The sequence below is a fragment of the Ursus americanus genome, chromosome 15, assembly GCF_024610735.1.
Source record: "Ursus americanus isolate L20-20 chromosome 15, mUrsAme1.1.p, whole genome shotgun sequence".
NCBI classification, from domain to species: Eukaryota; Metazoa; Chordata; class Mammalia; order Carnivora; family Ursidae; genus Ursus; species Ursus americanus.
In genome coordinates, this window is record NC_142141.1 from 53,688,824 (window position 1) to 53,716,248 (window position 27,425).

The following is a 27,425-nucleotide window of genomic DNA, read 5'->3' on the forward strand; positions in this document are numbered from 1 at the left end:
ATTATGGAACTCCATGAAAGGAGATATAATCCCCACTTTACAGATTAGGAAACTGAGGCTCGCAGAGAGTGAACAGACTGCCCAAAGTCACATGGTAACTGGAAGGCTCAGATTAGAAACTTCTGCATTCCTAACCCACCCAGTGCTCCTGTCTTCTACACCATACTTCCCATTTTCTCAATCCTACGTGTCCCACTAATAATGCTGGGGGGTGGGGGGGATGTTTTCTGTTCTCGTTTTTCTAAAATATATTTTAGTATTTCTTGTTTTTATAGTATGTGATACAATGGACTAAACGCCTTCCACCATTAGCTGCAGTTTCATAATAGCTTGAAGAATTGGTAAAAATTTCTTAGGAAGAAATTCTAAGACGGTTCCTCCAAAAGTAACATTTTGGATCTCTTTAACCTATGCCCAGGTTTGAAATTTTAAACCAGAAATTCTCTTACCTCAAACTCTAGAACAGATACCAAACTTTTTTGATGGAGTCTAATACAAAAATTTCATTGCTAGATGTTATCTTTGAAACTACCTAAACTGGAGCACTCGGTTGTCCAAACTTTAATTAAATGGCATCTTACTGACTTAATTTAAACAAAGACCCTGTCTTCGTACTGCTTCAATGCTCTGTAACAAGTGTTGTTAAGGCCCAAGACTGTTTAATTCTCATAAGACCAGCTCAAAGTCCAAACCAAACTCCTGGTCCCTGAAAAGGAAATTTCTAGAAGGTTAACTATCTACAGAAATAAAATATATCCTGTAGAACACAGTGTTTTATTTTATATTAACAACTCCCAAAAATGTAACAGAAGTACTATTTAGAATTGTTTTTTTGTTCTTTTATTTAATGGTCCTACAACAACCCAACACTGGTCACAACAGGCCAAGGGAGTCAAGTGCATCAACCTCAAGCAGAGCCAGGGTATTCCAGGCATGGCCCATGTCCAGACCCTAGTACTTCAGTTCAACTTGAAGGGAAATCTCATGTTTTAAGAGAACTGGAGTATGTCCTTGAGGTAGAAAGCAGGCAGGCTGGCTTATTTCTTCCTCATGAAGGGCAGCCAGCAAACTGACGGCAGCTCTTCTCAGAACATCCATGTGGCCACTGAGCAGCTTTTCTGGAGCCCCTACAGCCTCCTAAGAGGTACAGCACAGGAACCGGTCTCAAAATGATCCATGTTGAACTGGCCAAGAAACTGGTTCAAGTTTCACTGGTGTGTTTGCTTGTTTTCACATTTTCGTTTGTTTAAAACTTAAAAGAAGCTCTAGATACTGCTAACACGAGGAACTTTGCATGCTCAGAGGTCAGCTGCTACCACCACCAGTTACTCTAAAGGCCCCACATGGCCTCCTGGCAGACGGCTGGGACACCATCTGCATAAATCCCTCCCATCTGCTAGAATCCTCTCACATACAAGACACATCTGTTCGGACGGTGTCTTACCATACAGTTCATGGCGAAGTGGTTGTGCTGTGTCTGGAGCTCCATCGCATGAGGATGGCTGGTCCCAATCTCAGTGTAGCTGTTCAGAAACAGGCCCTTGTTGTGTGTGATCCAGTCAAACATCTACCAGAATGAAAAGAGACAACTTGAAATCACCCCAGAAAGACAGATGACTGGCACAGGCCCAGGAGCAGGGCCAAGCCAATCAAGGGCAGTGTCTTTGCTCTGACAACGTCTCAGGCATTTGGGTCCAAAAGATCCTTGACTTCTGAGTTAGCTGTTCCGAACTTGCACAATCTACAAGAAAGTGTTATCTCATGGGTTCTCTTTGACTGATGAGGAATTAAGAAGAAGATAGGGAACGAGGGGTATTCAAATCCCTCAGGCTAATTAAAACTAATCTTTGACTCTCAACCCAGCCTCCCTGCTATAATGAACTGCTTGACTGGCCACACTGCTGCTCAATAAAAGACCTGTCAGGTGAAATGAGGGACTTACAGGTATCTCAATGGGTTCTGCTATGCCCACAGATTACTTACTGACAGCAATTCCACGGGCTACTACAGGATCTTATATGCTTTATTGCAAACAGTATTTTAAAAACTGTGCAAATGCAAATAAAATTTACCATAAAAAGAGAAAGGGCTGGGGAAAAAATTTAATGATGACACCTCTCTCAAGGATCAATACAGATGCTACCTGGAAAAGGATGTCAATTATGTTGCTCACAAGGAAAACATGGAAGCAAAAAAGAAACAACTATCATTATTTGGACTGATATCGTGACTTGAACCAGAATCCCAGAGACAGTCACCTGTTTATTCTAGTCATTGAAAGGAAGATTTTTCCATTGTCTTTGACAAGGCATTTCTTTAAACATAAGTACACTGACAGGTTACAAGCTTGCCAAACAGCAGTGGTGGACTGTCACTGTTTGAAAGGTCCTTTTGTATCAAAGATTTGTGATGTAGTTTTTTTTTTAACTTTAGAAAATATTCTCCTGTCTGTGAAAAAAATTCAATGAGCTCAAATTAAGAGTGATCAATTCACCCGTGTTCATGGCTTGCAACACAGCCCTCTAACTAAGTGTCCTGTTTCCGTACTGCTAAGGCAGAGTCAGCTGGTAACACGAGCATCCACTTGAACCAGCTGTTTTGTCTGGAGCACGAGAATAAAATGAGGCCATACGTAATCAATGCCAGTATTTCCCAGAAGCTATTCTTTTTAACACCTTATTCATCTTTTATTTTAAAAGCATGGTCAATAATAGATCAGGATGGTCTTGTGTCACTGGCTTTATAAGAGTGGAGCAGTAGCTAGGGGCAAAACACATACCTGCATAATTATTGCTTCCCATGATATCAGTTCTACAAAGCTTTCACTCCTTTAACTCAAGATACCCTTCTCGTCTATCTCATAGGCATGCTAAACCAAACTGTCAGTAATTAAGAACTCAAAGCTCCTAAAATAGCCCTGGCCTGCACCACGACGGAAGCTGGAAGGCAAAGTGAGGGCAGATCGCTGGAGTGAACCAATGCCGTGAGCGTGCCTTACTCTTCCTCCGCCCTCTCTCCCGACCAAAGCAGCCCCTCTGGCTGCTGGGACCCAACGGTCCAGGAAGCCCTCCCTGTCTCATTTTAACTTCCCTCCCTCTGCTCCTTTACCTTTTCAGCGTCCTGCTCAAACAGCCTCAGCTGAAAGCACTGATCCAGCTTCAGTTTTCGTACGTGCCACATCTGGTGCAGATGCTGCCGTGTGGAGTGCAGCCTGTCCAACATGGCAGACACCTTGGGTAGGAGGCTCTGCAGGTCCGCATTGCCTGACCCGGAGTTCTTTTTGGGAAAGCTGTCACTGCTCTGAATCCTCTGGAGCAGCTTTTGTCCCTCTAAATCCAAGTCTTCTATGGGGGCCTTAATCACCTTCTTCTTCAGCTGGGAATGTTCCTCGATCATATTCCGAGCCCCCTCCAAATCCTGAGGCAATTCTTTCTTGGCTAGGATGTCCTGAAGTTCTTCCAGCCGAGAGAGCATGTGGGTTGCGTTGCTAATGTAGTCTTCAAAAGCAACTCTGATTTCAATCCATTCCTCATGGTTGTATTCCAAGCAGCCATCAAACTCGGGAGTTAGCTGAGAAGGATCAACTACTTTGGTAAGGCCTTCTAAAGAGACCATATTTGTCTTAAGGGGAAAAAAAATCATGTATGAGAAGATGAACCAATTTTCTGTGGCCTTATCATAATGCAATGTGCAATACTTACTTACAGATTTTCAAACATAAAGCAAGTAATCTCTTTACAGAAAACATACCTTGTTCTGGCCCCATAAAAACAAATGTAGATGAAAGAAACATTACCAGTATAGCAGTGAAAGAGAAGTCCACTGGAACAACACGCTAGTTAGAATACCTAAAATTATAGGACATGTATCTCATGAGAGCTAAAGAAATGAGATTTCTTTCCAAGAATGTGGAAATTAACCTGCTATTGTAGGCACATTAACCGGGAAATGTCTTAAATCGCAATACATAGCAGATGATTTAGAAATCTTACTTTCACCAATGCATTCTCTCTCATCCGCCCACTCTACCATCTCACTCCCAACAGAGAACTCTGTAGAGGCCTCCTGCTCTCTGCAATCAAGCCAATGTCTTGCTCACGGGCTTCCAAAACCCTGAGAAGTGCCACCTCCCTCTGAGGACACGTATTTGTGAGCTCTTCAGTCAGTGACAAACATGCTCCAACCAGACCACAACCACGGCTCATCTTGTCCTACCTCCACCTCTCATCAAGCAGCAGATGACGGGATATGAATGACTTTTTGAAACTTTCTAAAATATACAAAGGTTAGCCGGACAGGGCATAGAAGCTCTTGCCATAAAGCTAAAAACAGAGGGAATGTTTCATTCATTGCAATTATCTGCCACAATTCCTAGTAGAAGGTTGTACATTCCAATTCGCGCTACATTCCAATCTAACAGTGACCAAGTTTTAGTCCTTTACAATCTAGGCAAAAATCTTAACCTCACCCTACCTACACCATGTGCTGCAGGATTACTATCAACATTGTGCCTCAAGGAAAACACGGGAGTGGGAGAGGGCCATTAAATGCAAAGACAAAGTTAAAGGAAAAAGATCTGTAGCCTGAGAACCAAAAAATAAAACACAGGAAGGCTGATTTAGCCCCTCCCCCCGCCCCCGTCACCTCCAGCCTTAGAGAAACCTGGAACTGCATCAGCTCCACGCTGGCTGGCATGAGAACCTGCAAAAAGCGACAGAGCTAGGAAGAAGGGCTGCTCCTAGTCCAGCACTTTCCCTTGCAATGTGACTGCAGGTTCATTCCTGTCTCATCTGTCCAGACTTTTAAAATAATGTCCACGGAACTAATCACTTCACAGAGAGAGGCTGGTAACAATGCAGAGACAATAAGTTCAATAGAAAAGCTGGTATAGGTAACTTTAAAGGCCCAGAGGAAGATATGAAAATTAGACTAGCAAACACCTATGTGCATCATATCACTAAACCATTGTTTCTGCTTAATGCATGTATAATTAAAAGCAACACACTTTAAATTCTGCATCAAGAAAATATTAAGACCCAATAAACTGTCATCCAAAATCACTTCTTAGCTATGTGAAGATAAAGGCTTACTGGTTTCATCTTTTACCTAAATCTCTTGAATGCAGTTTCAAATTCAAATTCAAACTAAATTCAGATTTCAGACTGAAAATCAGTACCACGGCACGAGATTTAAAAACGCAAGTAATGCACACGTGAGAACACTTTGAAAAGTTAACATGGAACACAGAGCTTAAGAATTAACAGTGTGCGATGTGCTTGATACGACTGTTGTTTTTTACCTTGACACACGTGAATACATTCACTGAAACCCACTGTTGGGGCAAACTTGCTAGAAGCAGCACAAGCTACTCAATTATGAGATCTTATTAGAAAACCTTCTGTTACAGAATATGGCATGAATCAAGTCTGAAGCTGGCGAGAACACTTTCTTCCCATGATCATCTCCTTACACTAACTGCATCAAAGCCCGGGCAGAGCCTTGGTAGCTGAAGGAGAGGTGAAGGAGAGGTGGGGGTGGAAAGGAACAGAAGTCAGCAGGTTGAGGCTTCTTTCACACGCCGTCTGAGAGACAGCGACCTCATGCACTGCTGAATTCAGAACTCTGCATAGTTTTTAAAGGAGTATCTCCCTTTTCATAAATGAGAGAACTGATGCATGAAATACAGAACAGATCATTCTCTCCATTATCAAAGACAAGGTGAAAACTCAGTTTCTTCCAGACACGTGGAATTGGGTTTCTCTCCCTAACATTGCCTTATTTCCAAGGCTAAGGCAATGATGATGAATCTGAGGCCACATAAAGCCGCCTGGACAGAAGCTGTTTTATCAAGAGAAGTAAGAGGGAACCTCTTTCTATGGTACACGCCTTACACCTTAGCAGACCCACCACCCAAAACCAAGAGAACTAAAACCTAAATCACTCTTGGGTGAAATAATCTAGTAGGATAATGTGATAAATGAACTGAATTTTGTTGTTTTATGCAATAACTAATTTTACATGCCATATGTATGTAAGATGTGCAATTCCCATCAATATGTGGTTTTAAAAATCTATTATTTAAAATAATTAGGAAAAAGTCAACTTTTAATAAACCACACCTATCGGTTTAACTGGTCTGGCTACCCATGGAAGTTACCTCAAATTCAAATTTAGAACTGCCAAAATTAGTCCTCTGTTTCTGCCAAAAGTTGTCTGGCTTGATTATCAGTGCAACATGAATGCAGCAGGGGAAGGACTCTTGCAGGATCTTCAGCAGAGGTTTAATGGAGTCCCACTTGGACCCACGCATGTCCACGATCACTGTGAATCCCCGCTTGCAGACCTCTTCACTAGAGAAAAAGAAAAAAACAGGTTTAAATCACGCCAGTCCTTCTCTGATCAGAGTCCCACCAGGTGAGGCTGACTCTGCGTCCTTCTTCCTGATGTCTCCGGGGCTCTGTCTGTCAGGTGGGGGGGGGTTGGGGGAGGGGAGGGGATTTCTCATCTTTTGTGTATTAAATGATCACATACATTGTCTAGGAACTATTACAGCAAAGGTCCTTGATGAGCACTAATGGGGACAGACCCCTAACAGTGTGTACAGAGTCCAGGTGGAGAGGGTGACAGACCAATAAATAGCAGTCACAGGAACCTCCGAGGATCACAATTGCTGAAACCACCCGTACCAGTGCAACTGGTGATGGTGGGAGATTTCAACGTTCCATTTTGTCCCTTTTAACTGGTTCAGGCTCTTGAACTATCTCAGAGGTTCTCCATATATGGTCCACTGATCCCTAGGGGTCCTTGGCACCCTCCTGGCAGGGTCTTTGGGGTAAAAGATTTTCCCAGTAATACTGAGACTTGTTTGTCTTTTTCACCCCATTGTACTGGTGATGCAAAGGCCATGGTGGTGACGAGGCTGACCCTCTGCACCAGCCAAGGCAGTGCTAGAGCCTTTGTGCTCTTCCCCTCCACGTTCTGGCCAATTTAAGCAAACGAAAAAGCCAGCTTCTCTTAACAATGACCCTGATAAAGCAAAAAAGATTATTAGTTGTATTAAATCTCAACCCGAGTACATGGGAAATACATGCAATGCACTTCTGCAATAAAGAAAATCAAGAGCCAAAATGTCCTTAAACACAGGTTAAAATACTTAGTTGCACTTGGTTGTAACTTCGGTGTTCACGTGGAAGCTTCTAGGAAGGCTTCAGCACAGTCTTATGCTTAAGGAACAACCATAACCCTGCGCAGTCCGTGCAGGCTGCTGATCCTGGTGCCAGACGTGAGCCAGATAACGACTGTGCGCGAGGTATACGGAAACACGCCGAAGAGAAACACGCCGAAGACCCCGAGCGCGTAATGACAGCTTCAGGTTTTCACCCAGCGTGAAAGTAAAGTCACTGGACATTTTTCTGCCTCAGGTAATCACTAGAGAAACTAAAAACTGTTTATAGTTATAAATTCATATAGTTTATAAATTAAAAACTCAGAAAACTAATTGCTATCATTAAGCAATGTTAAAAAGGCAAAATAAATTAAGTCAAAATTAAAACCAATTTCATGCTCTCTTGCATAAGCCTCCTCCTTTACCCTTCCCCTCCCCATCCCCACAGGAACGCCATTCTTTCCCTTATCTCGATACCCGCCATCGCAGTAACTGTCGCTCCAAATTTCACAGACGTAAAGTTCCTGTCACAGCTACATCCATGTAAGAGGCATGTCACAAAAAAAATTCTAAAACACCAGTCTGTGGGGCTAGAACCTGAGTAGATGGCAGCGCAGGGGCTGGAAACATGGTGTGGAAGGCCATCACGAGAACACAGGCTGACAGCAGCCCAGCTTCTCACTCAAGGGTGGAAACTGCCGAGAGTGGTTTGGTGAACTCCTGCCTGCAACTCCTATATGAAGACGAACTCTAAATAAGTTAACACCTGGCTCAGACACCCCTCATGATATCACCTCTCCGTGTCTCCCGTAGGTCCTGGGCCACAAACCAGGGAACAGCATGGCACGGACCTCCTTCACAGATCCTAGAAGCAAACCGGCTTCCAGAAATGTCTCCTCAAATCTCCCAAGTCACTGAAATGAAGCACTCTGGGCCTCTCTGGGCTCTGATGGGGTCTGCAATCTGGCAAGACCAGCCAGAGCAAAGGGAGCCTGTCCCCGGGGAGACATTCTTCCCCGGATGCTCCATCTGCTGCCGCACACCGAAGGCAGGAGACCGTACGCCAGGCCCGATGGCCTCAGTGGGTGCTGTCTGCCAGACGGCACTTCGGGCATCGGCCTTCACCGGATCAGGGCACCTTCTGGGCAGCCTGTGTCTCTCCTCACAGAGTGCTACACGGTGTGTACAGAAAACAGCACAGCCCCTCCACTTGGAAGTAACCCCAGGCTGAACAACAGGAACACGTTAGAGAGCACCACAACCAGAAGGTACCTGAGCTTGCACAGTTTACAAAAGGACTCACTATCCACCTTCCTCCACAATCGAACTGACCACCCAGTGACTTCTAAGTAATGAAAATTGCACGTGAACTGGGCTGGGAGGGCACGTCCTTTCAATCCGTCTCTTTATCCAGTTAAAAGCCAGTCCTTCTTAAGAAAGCGGTGACTTGCAGATTCCCAAAGCCAATTCTATTCAGGAGCAGTTAATGAACGTGGGCAGCTGTCTCCAGGAGAAGGCATCCATACCACTCCTCCCCCCAGAAGACACTGCTCGTTGGGACGTGTGACTATCAACCAGGTATTCAGCAGTTTCATCTAAGAACCTCATTTTACCTGTGAGATAATGAAATGTTAGATAAAATTAAGAACCCTTCTCAATGCTGGTCTCTGAAAAAGAGAAACGATCTTTAGTTTCCAGATGAAGAAAGTACCTTTTAATATGAATGTTCATGAACGAATCAACTTAAATCTCAAATTATTTCGCTAGTGACAAAAGAGAGTTTATCCGTGTAGCTACTACCAGTCATTCTAAAGAAGGCAAAATGCTCTAAAACATAATTAATATAAGGGTAATTCAAACAATAAGAGCAATAAACACCTGGAGATGCACCAAGACTGATGTTATTTTCATCACTGTGTGGGAATCCCAATTAGACCAGCAAGAAGTTCTACTGTCACTTGCTACTCCTACACACAGTTAAAGGAAAGTTTCCTTGCAAATTCATTCTATGAAAGTCACTCTATTATTCCAATTGCATTTTTTTTTAAGAGGGAGGAAGGAAAGGGAAGGTGACCCAAGTAATAATACTCAAACTACTCACCACTGCTCAGATCACACTTATGATTACCTCTGAGGGTAATTTTAAGAGAAACGCAGACAGACTAGAGGCCATGCATAAGAAAAACAAGATAACCAGGCTCTGCAGCACATGTCACAGGGAAAAATATAAGAAGCGAAGCAGGAAAGATGGAAATTATCGTACTTTTTCTGAGGGAGCTACTGTGCATCAGGCACTGTACTGGGCATGTACGTAAGTAATCTTACTCCACACTCAACAATGATCCCAAGAAGTACACATTACTATCACATTTCGTAGATCAGAAAAAGAAAAGTAAAAGTAACAGCTGGTCTGATTGTGCCGCCCATGTTTTCTGTATGCCGCGCTTCTCCACATCTGGGAACGCGGGGCCCTGCAACTATCCAGCTGAGGGGCGGGGCGTGGCGGAAGACCACCTTCACAGCGCAGAAACTGTCAGGAGCAATGGACAGGAAAAGAAGTCTCACGGCCCCCAGGATGATTTATACCACTCTGGAACTATGGCAACAAATAACCAGACTTAAGTGCGAGCAAACCCACAAGTCAAAAAAAAAAAATTCACACACCATCATATTTTGCTAACGATTTTCTTGGCCCTATTGCTCGGCTCTAACAAAATAATGTTCCCGCCACCAAGCGCGCAGTGGGGCGGAATAGCTCCTGGATGGCCAGGGTAGACCCATGGGTTTTGCTGCCACTTTTCTCCGTTTGGACCACAGTGGAATTTCCCCAATATCCCTTGAGAAATCTATCATTTACGTCTTAATCCTACTTCTCTTATCATTAACCCAGGACAGGCGAAGTGACATTTCTTGCCACCTGGAATTGTAAATACAAAAGCAAATCTAGGCAATGAAGGGGCTGTGCTCCACCGTGGAGGGGTCACCCTGCACGCTAAGCATAAATACTTACAGAGAAATGATAGGAGGCTTGGGACTTTTTTATTCCAGGGGGAAACTCAGAGAAAAACAAGACTGGCAAAATCTGGTCATCGGTGAAGCTGGATGGCAGGTATGTGGATGTCTGCTACGCTGTTCTCACTACTTTTGTGTTTGCTCACCATAATGAAGTTTTGTGGGCTTAAGTGGGTCATCCAGATGATCCAAAATATACCTGAATCAACTTTTTTTATGATATCAATGAAATAAAGAAAATTTTAATAGTTACAATCAACACATTTTTAAACCAGAAAGCCAACTGCCAAAATTATATACAGTCATTCCATAATTACACTGTATGACAAGTATCACTTTAATTGGCAGAGATTTTTACAATGTCCTCTGTATTTGTTTCTTTTTCCATCATTAGCATACTACCTAGCACACAGTCAGAACTCCGTAAGCGGTCATTATCAACTCTACTGTTATTTATATAAATGATAGTGAGTAGTACAGAACCTCTAAAGCCCTTTTCAATTCCATGGTTTCAACAGTTCAACACCAGAGTAAGAGGAAAGGGTAAACTTTTCCATATATGAACACAGGGCTCTATCGCGTTGCCACTGATGATGCAAAGTGATGGTTTTCTTGTAAAGGATGCCCAAACAGGAAAACCCAACAACTTCATTGGCAGGTCAGATATCAACAGCAAAAGCGGACTTGCCTCAGCCACAGCAAGGAGGGCTTACAAACGGGCACTGCTGTCCTCCATGCTTGGTGTCCACCAAAGTGGGTCAGCAGTGCTCCAACCCGTGTACCATGGCAGATGCATTACACTCCCCTCAACCTTCGAGAAGCCATTAATCCTGCTACTGACCACCTTTTATTATTCTCTTGCATCACGTGTTCATGAACGTTACTGTCTACTCTAGCCCATGTATAATGACCGAGTTTTCTTCCACACGCTCTCGTTGGAGACGCCTCCTGCCTCTAGCACATCGATTATGACCCCTTTAGTATGCGCCTTTCCTTCTCCTTACAGGGAAGCACCCCTCCAACCCCAGCACACCCAGTTGCTTATTGCAGGCATGTCTAAATCCTTGGGTTGCATCACAGCGGTAGTCTCTTTTCCAAAAAGCATCTGGAAAATAAAGCTTTGTCTGGTCTTGGCGTTCTTCAGCACCCATGCTAACGACCACCCTATCCTTAGGGGGTCTCGGATTGAATGGGCGTACCCAAACTTGGCATATTAGCCGGGAAAGAGTCTGAATGCCTCACAAACCTCATGCCACAAATCAAGAGAATGCTTTTCAGAAACCGAAGCTCTGCATGAAGACAGAAACTATTATCAGAGACAGCATTCCCTCTCCGGTTTTGTCGGGCTCTGCGTCCTGGCGTCACATTCGCCAAGGACGGTCCGCCTGAGGCACCGCATCCTAATCCCAGCCCCACCGTCCCCCCACAAAGCTCTCAAAGCAAGACGCGGACCTTCTCGTCCCCACACCGGAAGTGCAGCAAACATGACAGAATGCTCATAAAACGGAACGAAAGACAGAGAGGACGATTTTTGTTCTGTTTGATCAGCTTGGAATTCAAGCCACCGCGCAGCTGCTTCTGGAGAGCACAGCGCCGCATTTCCTGGACCGCTAGAGACAGTGACAAACCACAAACCACACAGAACTCACCTAGGGATACAGGCCAGATAGGAAATGAGTCTCCTGAGGTCCTCCTGTCGTATTCTATCGTGATTGCTGCGGGCCGGAAACGTTAGAATGGGACCTCCACGTTTATCTCTGCCACCTGAAAAACAAGCATTTGGAGCACAACTTAGACGAAAGCCAGAGAGGACAGGACCCCGCATGCCCCTGGAGGTCCACCGTCGGCACCCAACCACTCGTGCAACCCTGCACCTCCACCAGCTGCACGGCCAGGAAGGAGCGTGCAAACAGCAAGGGTCCTTGTTTGGGGGGACACATGGCTGGGCTACTTTGTCCCCTCCCGGGACTCTGCAGAACAAGTCCGAGTGGAAGCCATCAGAGAAGGCCTCGTCTTTATCTATGTGTCCTCTCTGACTTCAGTTTTATGTGTGGAGAACATTTCCATGTATATGGGTGTCATTTCCCTTAAACCACGGCCTCCTCACACCTTACCAGGCCCTCCTGTCATCCGCCACACTGCGCCCTCCTTCCTGCCCCATAATTTTAAGCTCTCTCTTTGCTATCAACCAAATCGGGTTTTAAGTCTTAAAGGAAAGAGACAGGAATGGACTTCAAACTTTATGCTAATGATGACTTTCTCTCATCTGGGATCTAGGACATCTTCCTCTCTTGAGGGCCGCACGTGACCCCAGCAGTCAAGCCTCACCAATCTCTCATACAAAGCCACACATACGAATAAAGACACTGACATTTAAGAATTTTAAAACAGAACTAAATTAGCTTGAGTTTAGAAAAATCACATCACATACTAAGTACAAATGTCGGGGACTATCTTGTCACAGACAGGCAGATGTAGCCCTCGTGAACATACATAAAATCCTAATGAGGACTGCTGGTGTCACTGAATACTTTCGATGAAATTTCCAGAAATATTTTATTACTCCACCAATGTTTTCAGAAAATAAAACAGAGAAGGAAAATCTAGCCTTCTCAAGCGGATCCTTCCTTAGTTACACAGCTCTGGTCATCTGTCTTCAGAAGTAGAGCGGTTAAGATCTCAAAATTCAAGTCACAACATGAAACTCTTCATTATTTTCTCATCTCATTTACTTCATTAGCAGAGGTAAAACTAAAAAGCAAGCAAACATTAACAGAAAACCAGATTCTTTCCTTTTAGAAAAGCCAAAAAAGGATTCAGCACAAGACTTTGGTATTTTAAAAACACATTTCACCAATACGGATTTTTACAATTTCCTAGAATGATTAATAGTCCCTCTGAACAACAATGAAACTGAGTTTTGATTCTGAGCAGTTAAAATGATCCACATGTACTGTTAGGTCACGCAATCTAGAAAAGTGTTCAATTATTTATAAGTGCAGTAATTCATGTATTAAATGGGAACAGCAGGAAACCACAGCCACTGATACATGCTAGGTATGGTATCAAGTCCTTTACACGTGCTTTGATTTCAACATCACAATGACCCGTTAAGAGGTTTTATCCTTCCAGCTTTATAACTAAAGATACTAAAGCTCAAAGAGCTTAAATAAAGACATGGTGGTGGGGGGAGGTCTGGCTGCCTAGTCAGAAGAGCATGCGACGCTTGATCTCAGGGTTGTGAGTTCGAGTCCCATGTTGGGTATAGAGATTACTTAAAATAAATAAATGAAATTACAAAAAAAAAAGGACAAGGGGACTATGTCACATGGTCATAGCTGGGTCTTTTGCCCTGACACAAACTTAGAAAAATTTTCAAACTAGTGGCTTTAAATCTCTCTAAAGTAGTAAAAATGCCAGAAGGGCAACTGAATGATGGTTCCTAAGCATTTTAATGAATGAAAGGTACTATTAAAAGTAAGCAGCAGTTCTGTTATACACGCCAGAATGTCATCACCAAGTAATCTTCTGAAATATTATAGTATTTTCAGGATAAAATCAATGGCCCTAGTTTTGGGAATACCTCCTATCCCTAAGATAAGAGAGGCAAGAATTCAGTATATTTTTAAATCTCCCAACATCTTTGATACTTTCCAAAAAGAGAACCAGTCTGTTTGATCAAAAATATTGTGGATCAGGGCGTCTGAGTGGTTCAGTCGGTTAAGCATCTGCCTTCAGCTCAGGTCATGATGCCAGGGTCCTGGGATCGAGCCCTGCATTGGGCTCCCTGCTCAGCGGGAGTCTGCTTCTCTCTCTGCCCCTCCCCCAGCTTGTGTGCATGCACTCGCTCTCTCTCTCTCTCTCTCTCCAATAAATAAAATCTTTAAAAAAATTTTGTGGAACAACGTATTTTATAGAAATTTGAGTTCTTAAAAATACAGCATGACATTTGGGTTAAAACATTCACCCCACTTTTGGTAAACAGAATAGCATCTAACATTTTCCTGGACCACCATTCTAAATTGTTTAAATGCAACGTAACATCTGATTCAGTAGGGAGACGAGATGACAATGACCTGTGTTTGACTCTCCACCCTCTGGGGTCATCAAATCTCACTAAGCAAGCAAGGCATGCTCCACCATGAGTGCGAAGAGTAGACTCCAAAGCCTGACCATCAAAGACGCTCACGTGGGCAATCAACAGGTGTGCACACTGCACACAGCGATCTGTTCACAGAGAAGTGAGAAGGAAACGCAAGTGTGTGCACAGGTCCTGACTGCCTATCGTACCCTTCACCTTTTAACTAGAGATCTTCCCCAAGCTGGGAGCGCTAATAAAGAGTCCCGAGAGCTGCCAGCAAGCTCATCCACCAAAAAGCTCTCACTTATGTCCTAAAGAAAAGCTTACTTAAACCCAAATTTGACCTTTAAGAGGAAAAAAAAAATTCACTTTATCTTTTTCCTTTTCCCAGAACAGAGCTTCAGAAAACTCACTAAAATAGTTTCAAAACTTCATCAAAAATCACTTATGAAGCAAAAACTGCCTATTCTCTATTTAAATAATTTAATAATAGGCTTTCACTTGCTAACCTCCCCGCATCAGCGTGCATCTTCCGATCTGTGGTGTGTCATACTCAGTGACAGGCAGGTGCCAATCACCCATCTGTTGACCCCTCCCAGTGAAGTTGAAAAAAGAAATCTGAGAACCGATGAGGCATAGTATTAGTTCAAAGACACATGGTCTCTGAACCTCAAGGAGCCTAAAGTCAATGCCACAGATGTGTGTTTGGATGGTGTTCTCCAGGATTTAACATGGTGTCAACGTCACAAACGCAGAAGGTACACAAACGAGAAGCAGAAAAGTGACAACTTTAAAGTTCTTCTTCCTGAACTAGTAACAATGATGCTCCAGCCCATCAAATATACTTGGATGGATGTGATGTCGACCTGCAGCCTCAGGGTGAGGCAGGTGGGACACATGTCAGTCCCATTTCATAAACGGGAAACCCAGTGCCTTTGTTTCTACAATGAAAAGGGCAAGAAATCCATTCCCTGCATCTCCCAATGTCCAGTACGTCCAAGTCTGAGAGCATCAGTGTCTGGACTGCTCCTCATCAAAACCTAGAGGCTCGTTACGGATTACCTGCCGACCCAAATGTTGTTTTAGTCAAACAAAACAAAACAGAAAGTGTAGTTTTTGTTCAAAATGACACTGTTTTATTTTTAATTCTTACAATTCTCCTCATACTCTATTGTATTTCTGTAAGGCCCCTCTCACCTTCTAGTAAATTATATGATTTACACAGTCTTGTCCTCTGTCTGTCCCGCCCGCTAAATGGAAGCTCTGTGGAGGCAGGCATGTCTCATTCACGGACAACAATGTATACCTTCAAGGCCCAGTAAGAGCCTGGAACGAAAAGCATGCTCAATAAATACTTGCTGAATGAATGGATTCCTCATCTATATTCCACACAAAGTTAATTAAAAATACCTACTATCAGTGTCAGGAAGTTAAAAACAGACATGCCTAATGAACTTTCTTATAGAAACACAGATGTGGGGGCGCCTGTGTGGTGCCGTTGGCCACATGGCTGACTGTTGACTTCGGCTCTGGTCGTGATCTCAGGGTCCTGGGATCCAGCCCCGGGTCAGGCTCTGAGCTCAGCATCAGGTCTGCTTGAGGTTCTCTCTCCCTCTCCCTCTGCCCTCCCACTTCACTTGTGTTCTCTCTCTTTCACAAATACATAGATAAATCTTAAACACACACACACACACACACACACAGATGCTAAACAGACTGAGGTTCTTGTCAACATGAGAAAGAAAGAGGAGAAATTCCTGTATTATGGCTAAGGCCGTCTGTGTGACCCTTCCTTAAACCCAGTGATGCTTACTTTCTCTTCTAAAAGGTCAAAGTCCGGGGGACTTGGGCTCTGGGGCAACATGGCCCAGAATGACCACAGAAGCAGCAAGATTCAGAGTTGCCCCTTTTTCTTTAAATCAATTAAGAACTCACCTTACCTTTCATCCTTATAAGGAAGGCATACCTGCTTTGAGGAGTATGATGTAAATCTCAGTGAACCAACTGTATTCTTTTTGTATGGCCTTTATTTGAATTTCTGGGTCATAATACCATGAAAATGATTCTTTATGCCCCCTTCCCCCAAGGAGCAGTCTAACTCACTGATCATGAAAAGCAGACTTTTACAAAGGAAGCTCTGAAAAGGCACGGTTTGTGAAGGAGAAATCATGGCTATAATCTATTAAGTCTGCTATCAACTAAGGAAACACAGGTGATCACTGGGCCCCTGCTCTAGTAGCCAAGGCCAGCAGCTCCACAGGCCCGTCCCCTCCCATGCTCACCTTCTGCAGCCCAGTCCTGAGAACTAGAAACCGGCTTACAGAGTATTTCAAATGAAGACTCTAAGGGGACTCTTGATAGGGCGCGTGGAGAGCCTCTGGCAATACCTGGCCTTCCAGTCTGTTACTATACTATGGCCTCAGACTGTGCCAGAGGCTAATGACAATATCCAAGATGGATGGGAGGTACCCCCTTCCCTTTCCAGAAAGTGTAGGACTCTGCAAAACTGGAACAAGAAGAACTATGGTCAGTAGTCCTAATACTAACAGCAAACCTCTGGGCAATCAAATCCTACATTCCTGTCAATACCCCCCCTTGCAAAGGTGAATGATGTTCACCTTGCCCCACCCCAAAAATTCCTTCTAAAAAAAGCAACCCAAATGTCTATCGATAGACAACTGACTGAACCAAGTATGCTATATACACACAGTCCAGTTTAAACAACTGTAAAAGGAATGTGGAATCTCTGTATATACTAATAATCTGTTGTCCAGAATATGGTTAAAATGAAATAACAAGCAGAGAAAATGGTCCATAAATACATGACTATTTATCTCAGGGAGGGAGGAGAGGAGAATACATGGAGAGAGAGAGAGAGTAAGAGAGAGAGTGTTCCTGTTTTACAAGTATAAGAAAAAAAAAAACAAAAAACTAAAGAGAACAAAAACAAAACAAAAAGGTTTCCTTTGATGGAGGAAAGGTACAGGGTTGAAGAGGCAGGGGGGAAAAAAAACCTACATTTCTTTGTACTTTAATTTTTTTTGTTTTTAACCGTGGAATGATGTACACATTTTACTTAATACTGAAACAAGATTAGGTGGTTGTGTTTTTAAGCTTTAGAACTGTAAAACGAAATGAAACATATGATCTGGAGTTTCAAGTTGGCAGGAACTTGGCCCACCCAGAGATAAGCTAGTCTATGTGATTTTAAAACAGAGTAACAGGACTGTATGTTCCTAGGGGCATATACCCTGAGGACAACAGAAATATTAGATTACATTTGGTAGTCACAGTGTAGCAATAACAACAGTATTACAATGTAAATAAGCAATTATGTTGATGAGAGTAGGAACTCAGATTTTTAGTATAAGGAAAAGGAGACACAAATATAAAATCAAAGAAAAATACCTGCAATCCTAAATCTGAATTAGAAACCTGCATATGAAGTCATGACATCTCACTTAAAAAAAAAAAAAAGATCTACACATGTATTTCCTAGATGTGTCCACTGAAGAGGCACAGAAACAGTGACCCCGCCAGGACCAGCAAGCTTCTCCAGCACCCCGCACCTTTCCCCCACGCAAAGGAGCCAGCACACTTTGGAGAAACGGCTGGCTCCAGATGGGGAACAGGGACAGGCGAGCAGGTCCTGAAACATCCTGTCTCCCCAGCAAACAGAGAACTTGGAGGCCAGCAGCACAGAGATTCAGGAGCCCATCTGAAGACACTGCTGTTTGGTCAAAGATGAGAAAATTTTAACTTCTAAGAGATTTTTTTTTTAATTTTGCAATTAATTGAAACACATCAAACATTAAAAAGCAAAGGTTCTTTTAATCAGTCTGAAATGACTAATGGTCATTTTTTCATTAGTCTGAAAACTGGTAAAGGACAAGAATCAATCATCTATCCTTTTCCTGTATTAACTGTGTTCTCAGGATAACCAAGAAACTGATGATGGGACACTTCTTTTTATAGAATATCTAAGTTGATAAAGAAGAAAGGATGTAATTAGAATGTCACCATTTTGCAACTGTGACAAAATATTAGATCTAAACCATGATCATCAATGAATGCTTGACATCATAAAAAAAAGAGACAGCCAGACTCCCCTAGTAAAACTCGCAGAACTACCTACCACCACCCATTAAGGATTTTTTGCCTTCTTCCTGCAAAATCTGAGCTAGGTCTGATCAAGCCTCAAGATCCAGCTCCTAGTTTACAGGAAACACAGGGGAAGGAGAACATAGTAAATGGCCACGCACAGGTGCAATCAGCAAAAGCTAAAATGTAGGGAAATCTGCAGGAAAACACATAGTTTCCTCACCTAATAATTAACATAAGGGGATAAAACAAAAAGAAGGAGGAGTAAAAACCTATAGATTGAGAAACACAAAGAGATCAACCAATTGCCATGTATATCCTGTGAAACAAAATATGAGACAAGCAGGAAAATTTGAATATCGATAGGCCTTTTTTATATTAAAGAATACCACTCATTTTTTAGGTCTGTTAATGGTATTAAGGTTTTTCTGAAGCTTTTATAGGAATACAGATGACAAGATTATTGAAGTGAACCATGGTTCATGGAAATTCATTGTACTGTTCTCTATCCGTTTGGATGCTGAAATGTTTCATGATAAAAGGTTAAGAGGAAAAAGTGTTCTTAATTCTGATGGTAGTCTGTGAGCTCTTTTGAGGCCCAAACCCTAGCCCCTAGTGGCACAGGGCTGACATTCTATAGATGATAACCACACTAGGACAATATATATAACACATTAACATACATATTAAATAAAATGTTAAATATAAACTATAAAACCCTTCTCTTACTGCCCCTACTTCTGACCTGAGGCAGGAAGTCAGGTCTGCCACCTCATTTACTTCACCCTCTGCAGGAGTTAGTGAGGATTTTGCTGTCTTACCTATATGCGGTGAGGACTGCTTTCTACAGTACCAGCAGATGAGACTGAGGATCAGAAATATTCAAGTTCAAAGAATCCCCACTGGGTTTTCAGATTTTGGCCTAATAAGTATCTCATGGAATCACTGGTCTTTGGCCTGCTTTTTCAAAGCCCTAGTTATTCCACTTAGATTTAATTTACTAAAAGCTACTCACATAGAGAGCTTTTACAAATGTACCACAATAAATATCCCCTAATATTTTAAAAAATGGGGTCAGAGCAGAAAGTAGATTAGCAGCGGCCGAGCCAGGCAGTAGAGGAAATGGGGACTGGGCCCGGGGTTCTTTTGAAGGTAATCAAAGTGTTCTGGGATTAGACCATGGTGATAGTTTCACAACCTTGTGAATACCCTAAAATCCACTGAACCATATACTTTTAAAGGGTAGATTTTATGGTTTGGGACTGTATCTCAATAAAAGAGATTTTAAAAAACAGGAACAGAAGTATAAATTTCTGAAAAATTTATTCCTTCACTGTAAAATCTTTTATACACATAAAGAAATCACCATGCAAGTAACGAATTTGTTTTTTATTTAGTGGGGTTTTTTTTTTCCCTTTTCCCTTCCTAAACGAAATAACAACAAGCCTAAGAAAATCAGAAAATGACATCATGCTAATATAACTTGCCAATTCTGGTCATAAAGTAGGAAATACTATAAAATTGTGGTGGCACCTACCAACTTCATTTAACCAACCTAGCTGGCAAAAGTCCTACCGTCTCTAATATAGAAAAACAGTTCCAGACTAGTTTGCTGCAGAGCACAACTTCCCTCCCCACTAAAGACACCTATATTAACCCTGCAGAGTTTAAGGTTTGAGTAAAGAGTCATGATAAACTCCAAAAGACTGATGATTTTATTTCTTCAATTAGTTAAAAGGGAAATAGTTTTAGTTCTGACAGACAAAACTTAGACAAAAATAACATCAAACGAGACATTCTGTATTAAATGCCTAATAAAGAATGAGTACAAATAAAAATCATCAGCCTTAACCTTCCCCTGCTCTTGATACGCCTGTCTCCGGGAGCTTAACCAAAGAAGCAAGTGCTCTCACCACAGATCCAAACTTCAAACATAAAAAAACCGAGGAACATGTGGAATTGGCTTTAGGCCCTCCTACAGCCGCCTCTGCTATTTATAAGCCGAGTCTTTTCATTATATTAACTTTAAAATTCATCTGTAAACTACAAAATCAGGAGTTGATAAACCACGGCCTGAGTCCACATTATGCAGTTTGTCACTACGTGATTAGGAAAGAGCAAAGACTGCTTTTAAAACTCGGTGTGCTGCAAGCCAGGAGGGGCATTCTTTTAAGCATGTATTCCTGATTACCTAAAGCGTCTTCTTTTCATGAACTTCTATTAACATTCCAAATGCATTCTGAATTAGACTCACTTGAGCCAAATCTTCAAATAGTATTTACGAGGGTCGCCAGGAAACCCCACTGGCCATCAAGGTGAGGTTAGCAAAAGCATACAGGGAGCTGTGCCCTAAATACAGCCCGTTCCACACGCCAAAAGGACACACCCAGCATATAAAAGCACCTGGCAGTGTTATACATTTAAAGTAAAATGTGTTCAAAAGGAGACATCAGATCAGCATATTATGCCTGTTTGAGAAAGATAAAAAATTATCAGGGGAAACACATCCAGGAAGACTGTCTAAAACCACATGACAATCCACACATTTACTTCCTGCTACAACAGAGCAGAAAAATCTGCAAACCTTTGTTTTGTAACAAGTGAACTGGTGCCAAAAAGGTAAAATACCCAATGACTCTTCTGTTCATCTAGGAGGGAGCCCCCAAAGAAACAGCCCAAAAGCTGACCCTCCAGTGCCCCAAAGCCTGACAGACTGGTGTAGACTGTCCCCACCCTACAGGAGGGTACAGGTTGTACAGGTTAAATGGAGGACCCAGTTGGTAGAGATCACTGGGGCTTTCACAATCCGTAATATGGGTTTTAGGAACTCCAGGGTGAGGAAACAAGAAACCAAGGCAAGGAATTCAGGATACATCCAGTAAGATCACATTTCCATCACTTTCAGGAAGAGGATGGACTTTTTTTTTTTTAAGATTTTATTTATTTATTTGACACAGAGAGAGGGAGAGAGCACAAGCAGGGGGAGCAGCAGGCAAAGGGGGAGGGAAAAGCAGACTCCCTCCTGCTGAGCAGGGAGCCCGATGCGGGGCTCCATCCCAGGACCCTGAGATCATGACCCGAGCCAAAGGTAGATAGATGTTCAACCACCTGAGCCACCCAGGCTTCACAGATGATGGACTTTTAAACTTTTAAACGATGAGTCGTTTCACATAATTGAATGGGGAAAAGCATCAAATGTTTGTTGAGTGACAGACACAAACATATCTTACTCAGCGCTGTCTGACTTACAATGTGCCTACCCACTAGGAGAAAATGCTTTGGGCACTAATTTCTCAGGAAAATGCTACAAGAACAAAGCAATTAAAAATCCACTGAAACACCAGTGCTTTTATGTGTGTGGCAGGTGAGTTAGTGTGGTATTTCAGACTCTGACACTGCATCAGAAGCAGTCAGAAGAAACAGTAACGCATATTAGAAAGTTCAACTTTACCTGAAAGGTACGCAACTTTTTCCTTTAAAATTGGCAAAACATCCATAGCTTTCATTTCATCGTTTTTTCGAAACCCTGAAATACATAAGGAGAAATTCAAGTTACTAGGTTGCTTGAGTGACATTTAACTTCTTACCCAGTCTAGCCAATGCAAACACAGCAGCTTTGCTCACACCCATTAAGTCAGCTTTAGAAATATCATTTCAAAGCATTTGAATTCTATGAAGGAAAGACTGTGATCACAGAATTATCTTCTATTTTAATGTCAAACAATGATTTGCACACAGACCCAAAGGCCCTGGTACCAAGCAGGCTTCAGGCCACTTGTAGCAATAAAGATCTGGTCCCCCAAAATACAGGATATGAAACCAGTCCATATCATTTCAAAAATCTTCATCTGAATCCTGTAGATGAATGTAACTAAAGAAGCAATATCATGTTTTAAACACACAGACTGGTGGCACACTGAAGCCTCTAGAGGGAGCTCAAAGCCGCCGCCGCCGCCTCCTCCTCCTCCTCCTACTCCTCCTCCTCCCAGAGTCCAGAGTGGTTAAAAATAAACAGTGGCAGTGAGGAGAGCAGGGATTATAAATAGCCAGGGACCGGCCACAGCTTCCTTTAGGCTCTTTCCTTCCAGGCTTTCTGGGTCATGCCCCCCTGGAGGATGTCACTGGTTACTGGGGTAGGATGGCCCATTGCCACCTGCGTCGGAAGATGTCTGAGACCCTCTTCTCACTGTGAAACTAACTCTCCCAGGGCCCAATATCGTCAAAGGCAAGTGGAGACATCATGGAAAAGCAGCATGCAGCAAGCAATTTAGGCCAAGTCAACATCCATCTAAGATAAGAAATTCTTGCAGCCCAAACGTGTCTGGCTCAGCTTACCAGGGCAAAGGCCCCCATGGGAGTCTGGGGTCAAAAATGTTCAATGCTCATAATAATGCCTTGGGATATTTCTCCTGGAGGTCTCCAACAGAGGAAATCTAGGTTCAGGATGCTGGCCATCCTCATCAAAATGAGAAACTGTCATTACTGACTGAGCAATCTCTAGGAAAAATAAAAGACCACTGCCCCATCGCTATTTTCCTGTTTGTTTTTGCCAAAATAGTACAACGAACACTCCAGAATGGTAGCTTGGTAACACAACAATCAAGATGCACACCTGGATTGAGAGAGCAAGGAAAGCTCTCTCTCAGTGAACTGGGGCTTCCACCTGCGACGTGTCTGAGTAGCCCTGGGGGACCAGCCCCACCACAGAGGAAACCTATTAAAAAAATCAACCGTCTGCAGGCTGCAAAATAACCCAAAGCAGGGAGACACACTTGGGGAAAAGGGAATGGCCCTGGGAACACTGCACTGGGGCTTTTAGCCTGAGGACAGGGTGCAGGCTGAGCCTCATGGAGCTGCCAACACAAGAACCAGGCACAGCTCGGGGCAACCTCAGGAGCTGAGGAGAAATTGGGGAAAGAAGCAGGGGAGCCCCAAGTTCTGGGGATAATCCTGGCCCAAATCTCTGGCTCTCCCCTGAGCCTCGCTTGTAGGAGGCAAGCTCGAAGCTAAAGACAAAGCATCTGACCGAGATTCGCGTTGGGGCCCAGTACAGAGGAGGTGGGGTTCGCGGCTTCAGTCCAGCCAAATTAGCAGCCTGCCAAAGCAAGCAAGCAACAACAAAATCAGCACTTCGAGGAAGAATATAACAGAATCCAGCCTCTGCACCCTATCGTTCACAGAAGCAAAGAAAGACTAAATTAATCGTGTGATTTGATTAAGTAGATCTCTCCTGCCCACGGAATACTTATATGTATACTAAGAACCCAGTTTAACAGGATTAACGACGATGCTGACAATCACCAGAGACGCTGCACAAAGTCAGCAGCAACCACGTCCTCGGGAGGACCCCGAGGTCCAGGAGATAAGCTGCATGACCTCTCTGGTGGTGAAAGGGCTCAACACAGAACCCACACCTCTACATCATCAGGCCATTTTGCTTTCCAATGTACTAATAAGCTTTGTGCTGGCAACCCACCAAGCTTTTAAAAACAGTGGCTATTTATAAAAGGCAAAACAGGAGCCAAGAGTTCTGCAATTTCATCCTTAAGGTTCCTTCAAAACTCTTGAATGGATGCAATCTAGTCTCAGCAATTCATTGCCAGTCGTTGGGTAATTCACAGGACACGTCTACAAAGACAGATTACGTCTCAATTTCATCTGGGGTGGACAGAGGTGTCAGCAGGGCAAACACAAAGAGGAGTTAGGCAGCACGGCGGCCCTCATGAAGACACGTTTATAAATACCATGGCAAGGCACGGTATGAAAAGTGCCACAAGCAGCACAGAGTGCTGGGGGCCTGGACAAATGAGGAGGCCAATGAGATGACAGAACAGTAGGAAGTAAGAACAACGCATTGGAGTGAAAACAAGGTGAAGTAAACAAAAATTCACAATGAAAATCTCAATTTCCTATGACCCACTAGAAACCACAGATTCGCTCCCATGTTTTAGTTTCTAGAAACTGTAGTTATTTTAAGCCTGTCAGTTCCTGAATTTCTCCCCTAAATTAAAGAAGACTACTCACAGTCTTGTTAGAGGAAGAAAGGCACATGTCTCCAGGGTTAAACTGGTGTTGAAGTGTGTTATACTTCTGTTGTGATATACATACATGTCCAAATACAGAGTACAAATTCTTCACAGTTTTACCATAATATGTTTGTTGAATATGTCCCAGAAAAAGAGATGGGAATTTCATTAAAATAGTCCACTAAAACTTTTAAAAAAGAAGTTTTTTAAAAGCAGAAATATGAAACTAACCACAAAGAAACTGAGTTTGTGACTATTATGTATTATCTTTAATCTCATTTCCATTTTAAAAAACACACCCCATATGCAAAAGGCTAAGGAAGCATGGATGCATACCATAAAGTTAAATTAAAGAATCATTTAACTTTTAATAAAAAGCATGAAGAACTCAGCCATGAAACATCCTCAGATCAAAAAGGCAGATTCTGTTCTATGCCCTGAAGAGCTGCTTATGAAAACAGTGTGCAACTATTTAAAAAAAAAATCTAAATACATGGCTTCTGGGCTATTCCAGTGATTCTAGATTACACTGCAGATAAGACAACTCCTACTGTGTTCCTTCCTTGTGCCTTAAAGGATCAAAAGAATTACGCTCCAGGACTAACCCTATAAGTACACAGCCCCGTCCTCCCCATGCGCATGGGGAGAGAGAGGGATGGCAAATGCCACCTTGGAGCGATGCTTCTGAGGTCTCAGACCACATCTTTGTGTCACAGACCACGAGTCAGCAGCAGTTTCACTTCTAAGTGCCACCGAGAGAGTTTGAAAATGCTACTAATAGGTGAAAAGGGATGCCAGAGAAAGACTTTTGGTAAAATTAGAAGTAAAAGAAAAGCAGCTTGAAAAGTGATAACAAGGGGGTCAAAGTCAGAGGACATTTAGTTATACCAATTTCTTAAATTAGGTACTTTTTAAATTACCCAGAGCCTAACTAAAGAGTGCAAAAAGACAGACCAGATTCTTGTTAGAATTTAAAGTAAGTTTCAGAATCTGAGACAAAGAAGCCAATGTGAACGAAATCACATGCTAGCTTCAGGAGACAGTGAGCACAGCATAAGGATGCAGTCAGCCCAGGCTCATTTGTAAGTGCAGAGGGTGTTTCCCAGGGGGCCCTACAACGCATGCAACAACCACTCTTTTGAGCCAAGTCTACAAGAAACCTGATTGGAACATTCACATGGTAACGTCTGCCATTACTCTAAGATCTTGATATCAATATTTGTTGAATGATATTGAGGAGAAAGGAGTGTGGGTTAAAAATCAGATGTTACCATTGTTAAAATAAACAGCAGTTAGAGTTGATAATTGTCTTTGCTCTTTCCTGGTTCAACATAAATAATGCCTAAAACAATAAAATTCGAATATTTAGAGGGTTTAATATATTCATTTAAAAAAATCTCAACTCCAAGGTTCACATATTACTTGCCAAAATTGATTCTGTTATCACCTTTTATTTATTTATTTTTAAAGATTTTCTTTATTTGGGAGAGAGAGAGAGACAGCATGAGCAGAAGGGGCAGGAGGACACAGAGAGATAATCTCACGCAGACTCCATGCTGAGCATGGAGCCCAACACAGGGCTTGATTCCACCACCCTGAGCTCATGAATGACCTGCGCTGAAACCAAGAGTCGGACACTTACCCAACTGCACCACACATGCGCCCCTCTCTCACCACCTTTTAAATTGCTATTTGGTTCAGAAGTATGTCAATCTGGAGTACATTTTACACCCCTGCTTCTAAATTGCTCATATTTCTTAAAACGATAAGTAGTATGTTCCCCACCAAGAGGATGGTTTTTTTCTCTCTTCCTCTAAATTATCCTGCTGACTAGAGGATGGGTTTCCTTTGTTCCCTGCCATATACCAGACGTCTAGGACAGGACAAGCCACAGGGTGGTCAACAAACATAGGATGGTTGAATGGATGAATGAATGAGTGAATGAATGAATGAATGAACGAACGAACATACTTCTCCAGCTTCTTGCCCCTGAGCCCCTACTCAAGCACTCCAATGTTCCTTAGCACTTTGTATTTTAGGTTTATGAAATACAAGCTCAGTGTTTTCAAACGGCCACTCCTAAAGTATATATTATATTCATAACAAGGAAATTAACCTCTCTGCCCTGAGAAGAAATATTCCACAAGTGAGCGTTCAACAATGGAAAATCTTTTAGTTGAATCAATGGTATGAAACTTCAACTATCTAATACCCCACTGGTCAAATCAATTTCTCATTTTTCACCCCGAGACTCTGTGAGTGGGTGCTGTACTGTTACTGCTATCAAATGCCTTTTGGAGTGAGTCATTGCTGACCACAACGCTCGTTCATTTGGCACCTTTTCCATATTAGATTTAAAACAACAACAACAAACAAACAGAGAAGGAACAACCCCCGAGTCCTTACTTAAGAAGAAGGAGGGGGGAAAAAAGCACCACTGGAATATTTTTACAATGAGCAAAAAGCCTTTATACAGCACATCATTCCGACAGTACTTTTTATATAAGGGTCAAAAAAACTAAGATGAAAAAAGTCAGATGAAGTCAAAATGAATCAAATTTAAACTTTTTAAACTAAGACACAGGGTCATTTTTTTTTTAACCTCTTACTTCTCCCAGGACTACTGGCAGATACTAGTAATTTGAAATTTTATGTAATCTTCAAATCAAACTAGCCAAATGGTTTGGTTTTTCGTTTGTCTTTCTTTCTTCTTTCTTTTTTTTAAAGTAAAAACAGTGTTAGAAAAAGCCATAGTTATCTCTTGATCATTTGGGCTGAACGAAATGAACTGACACCTTGTTCTGAACCGTCTGCCTCACCTCCTGCACTGGGATTTGTCTTTAAAGGACAATCCACAAGACAAACTGTGCTCTTCACCCATTTTCAAAGGTCTCATTTGCCTGTCAGCTATACTACTTTAGTTCTGGATAGGAAGATCGAAAGTGGGAGTGACTGAAAAATAAAATTCTATACCTTTAGAAACACAGGTTGTAGCAGTAATATAAACGTGTTAATAAGTAAAGCAGCATTCTGAAACAAC

The 27,425-nt window shown here is 42.5% G+C and overlaps 1 protein-coding gene across 1 annotated transcript in view; it reads right to left on the reverse strand.

The window, feature by feature from the left end:
* TRIO (trio Rho guanine nucleotide exchange factor) overlaps positions 1-27,425 on the reverse strand; it is a 348,230-nt gene that overhangs the window by 209,714 nt on the left and 111,091 nt on the right. Inside the window, 5 exon segments of the mRNA XM_045787154.2 lie at positions 1,445-1,567; positions 3,109-3,621; positions 6,158-6,350; positions 11,827-11,941; positions 21,811-21,885. Of these exon segments, the coding sequence (XP_045643110.1) occupies positions 1,445-1,567; positions 3,109-3,621; positions 6,158-6,350; positions 11,827-11,941; positions 21,811-21,885 (1,019 nt within the window).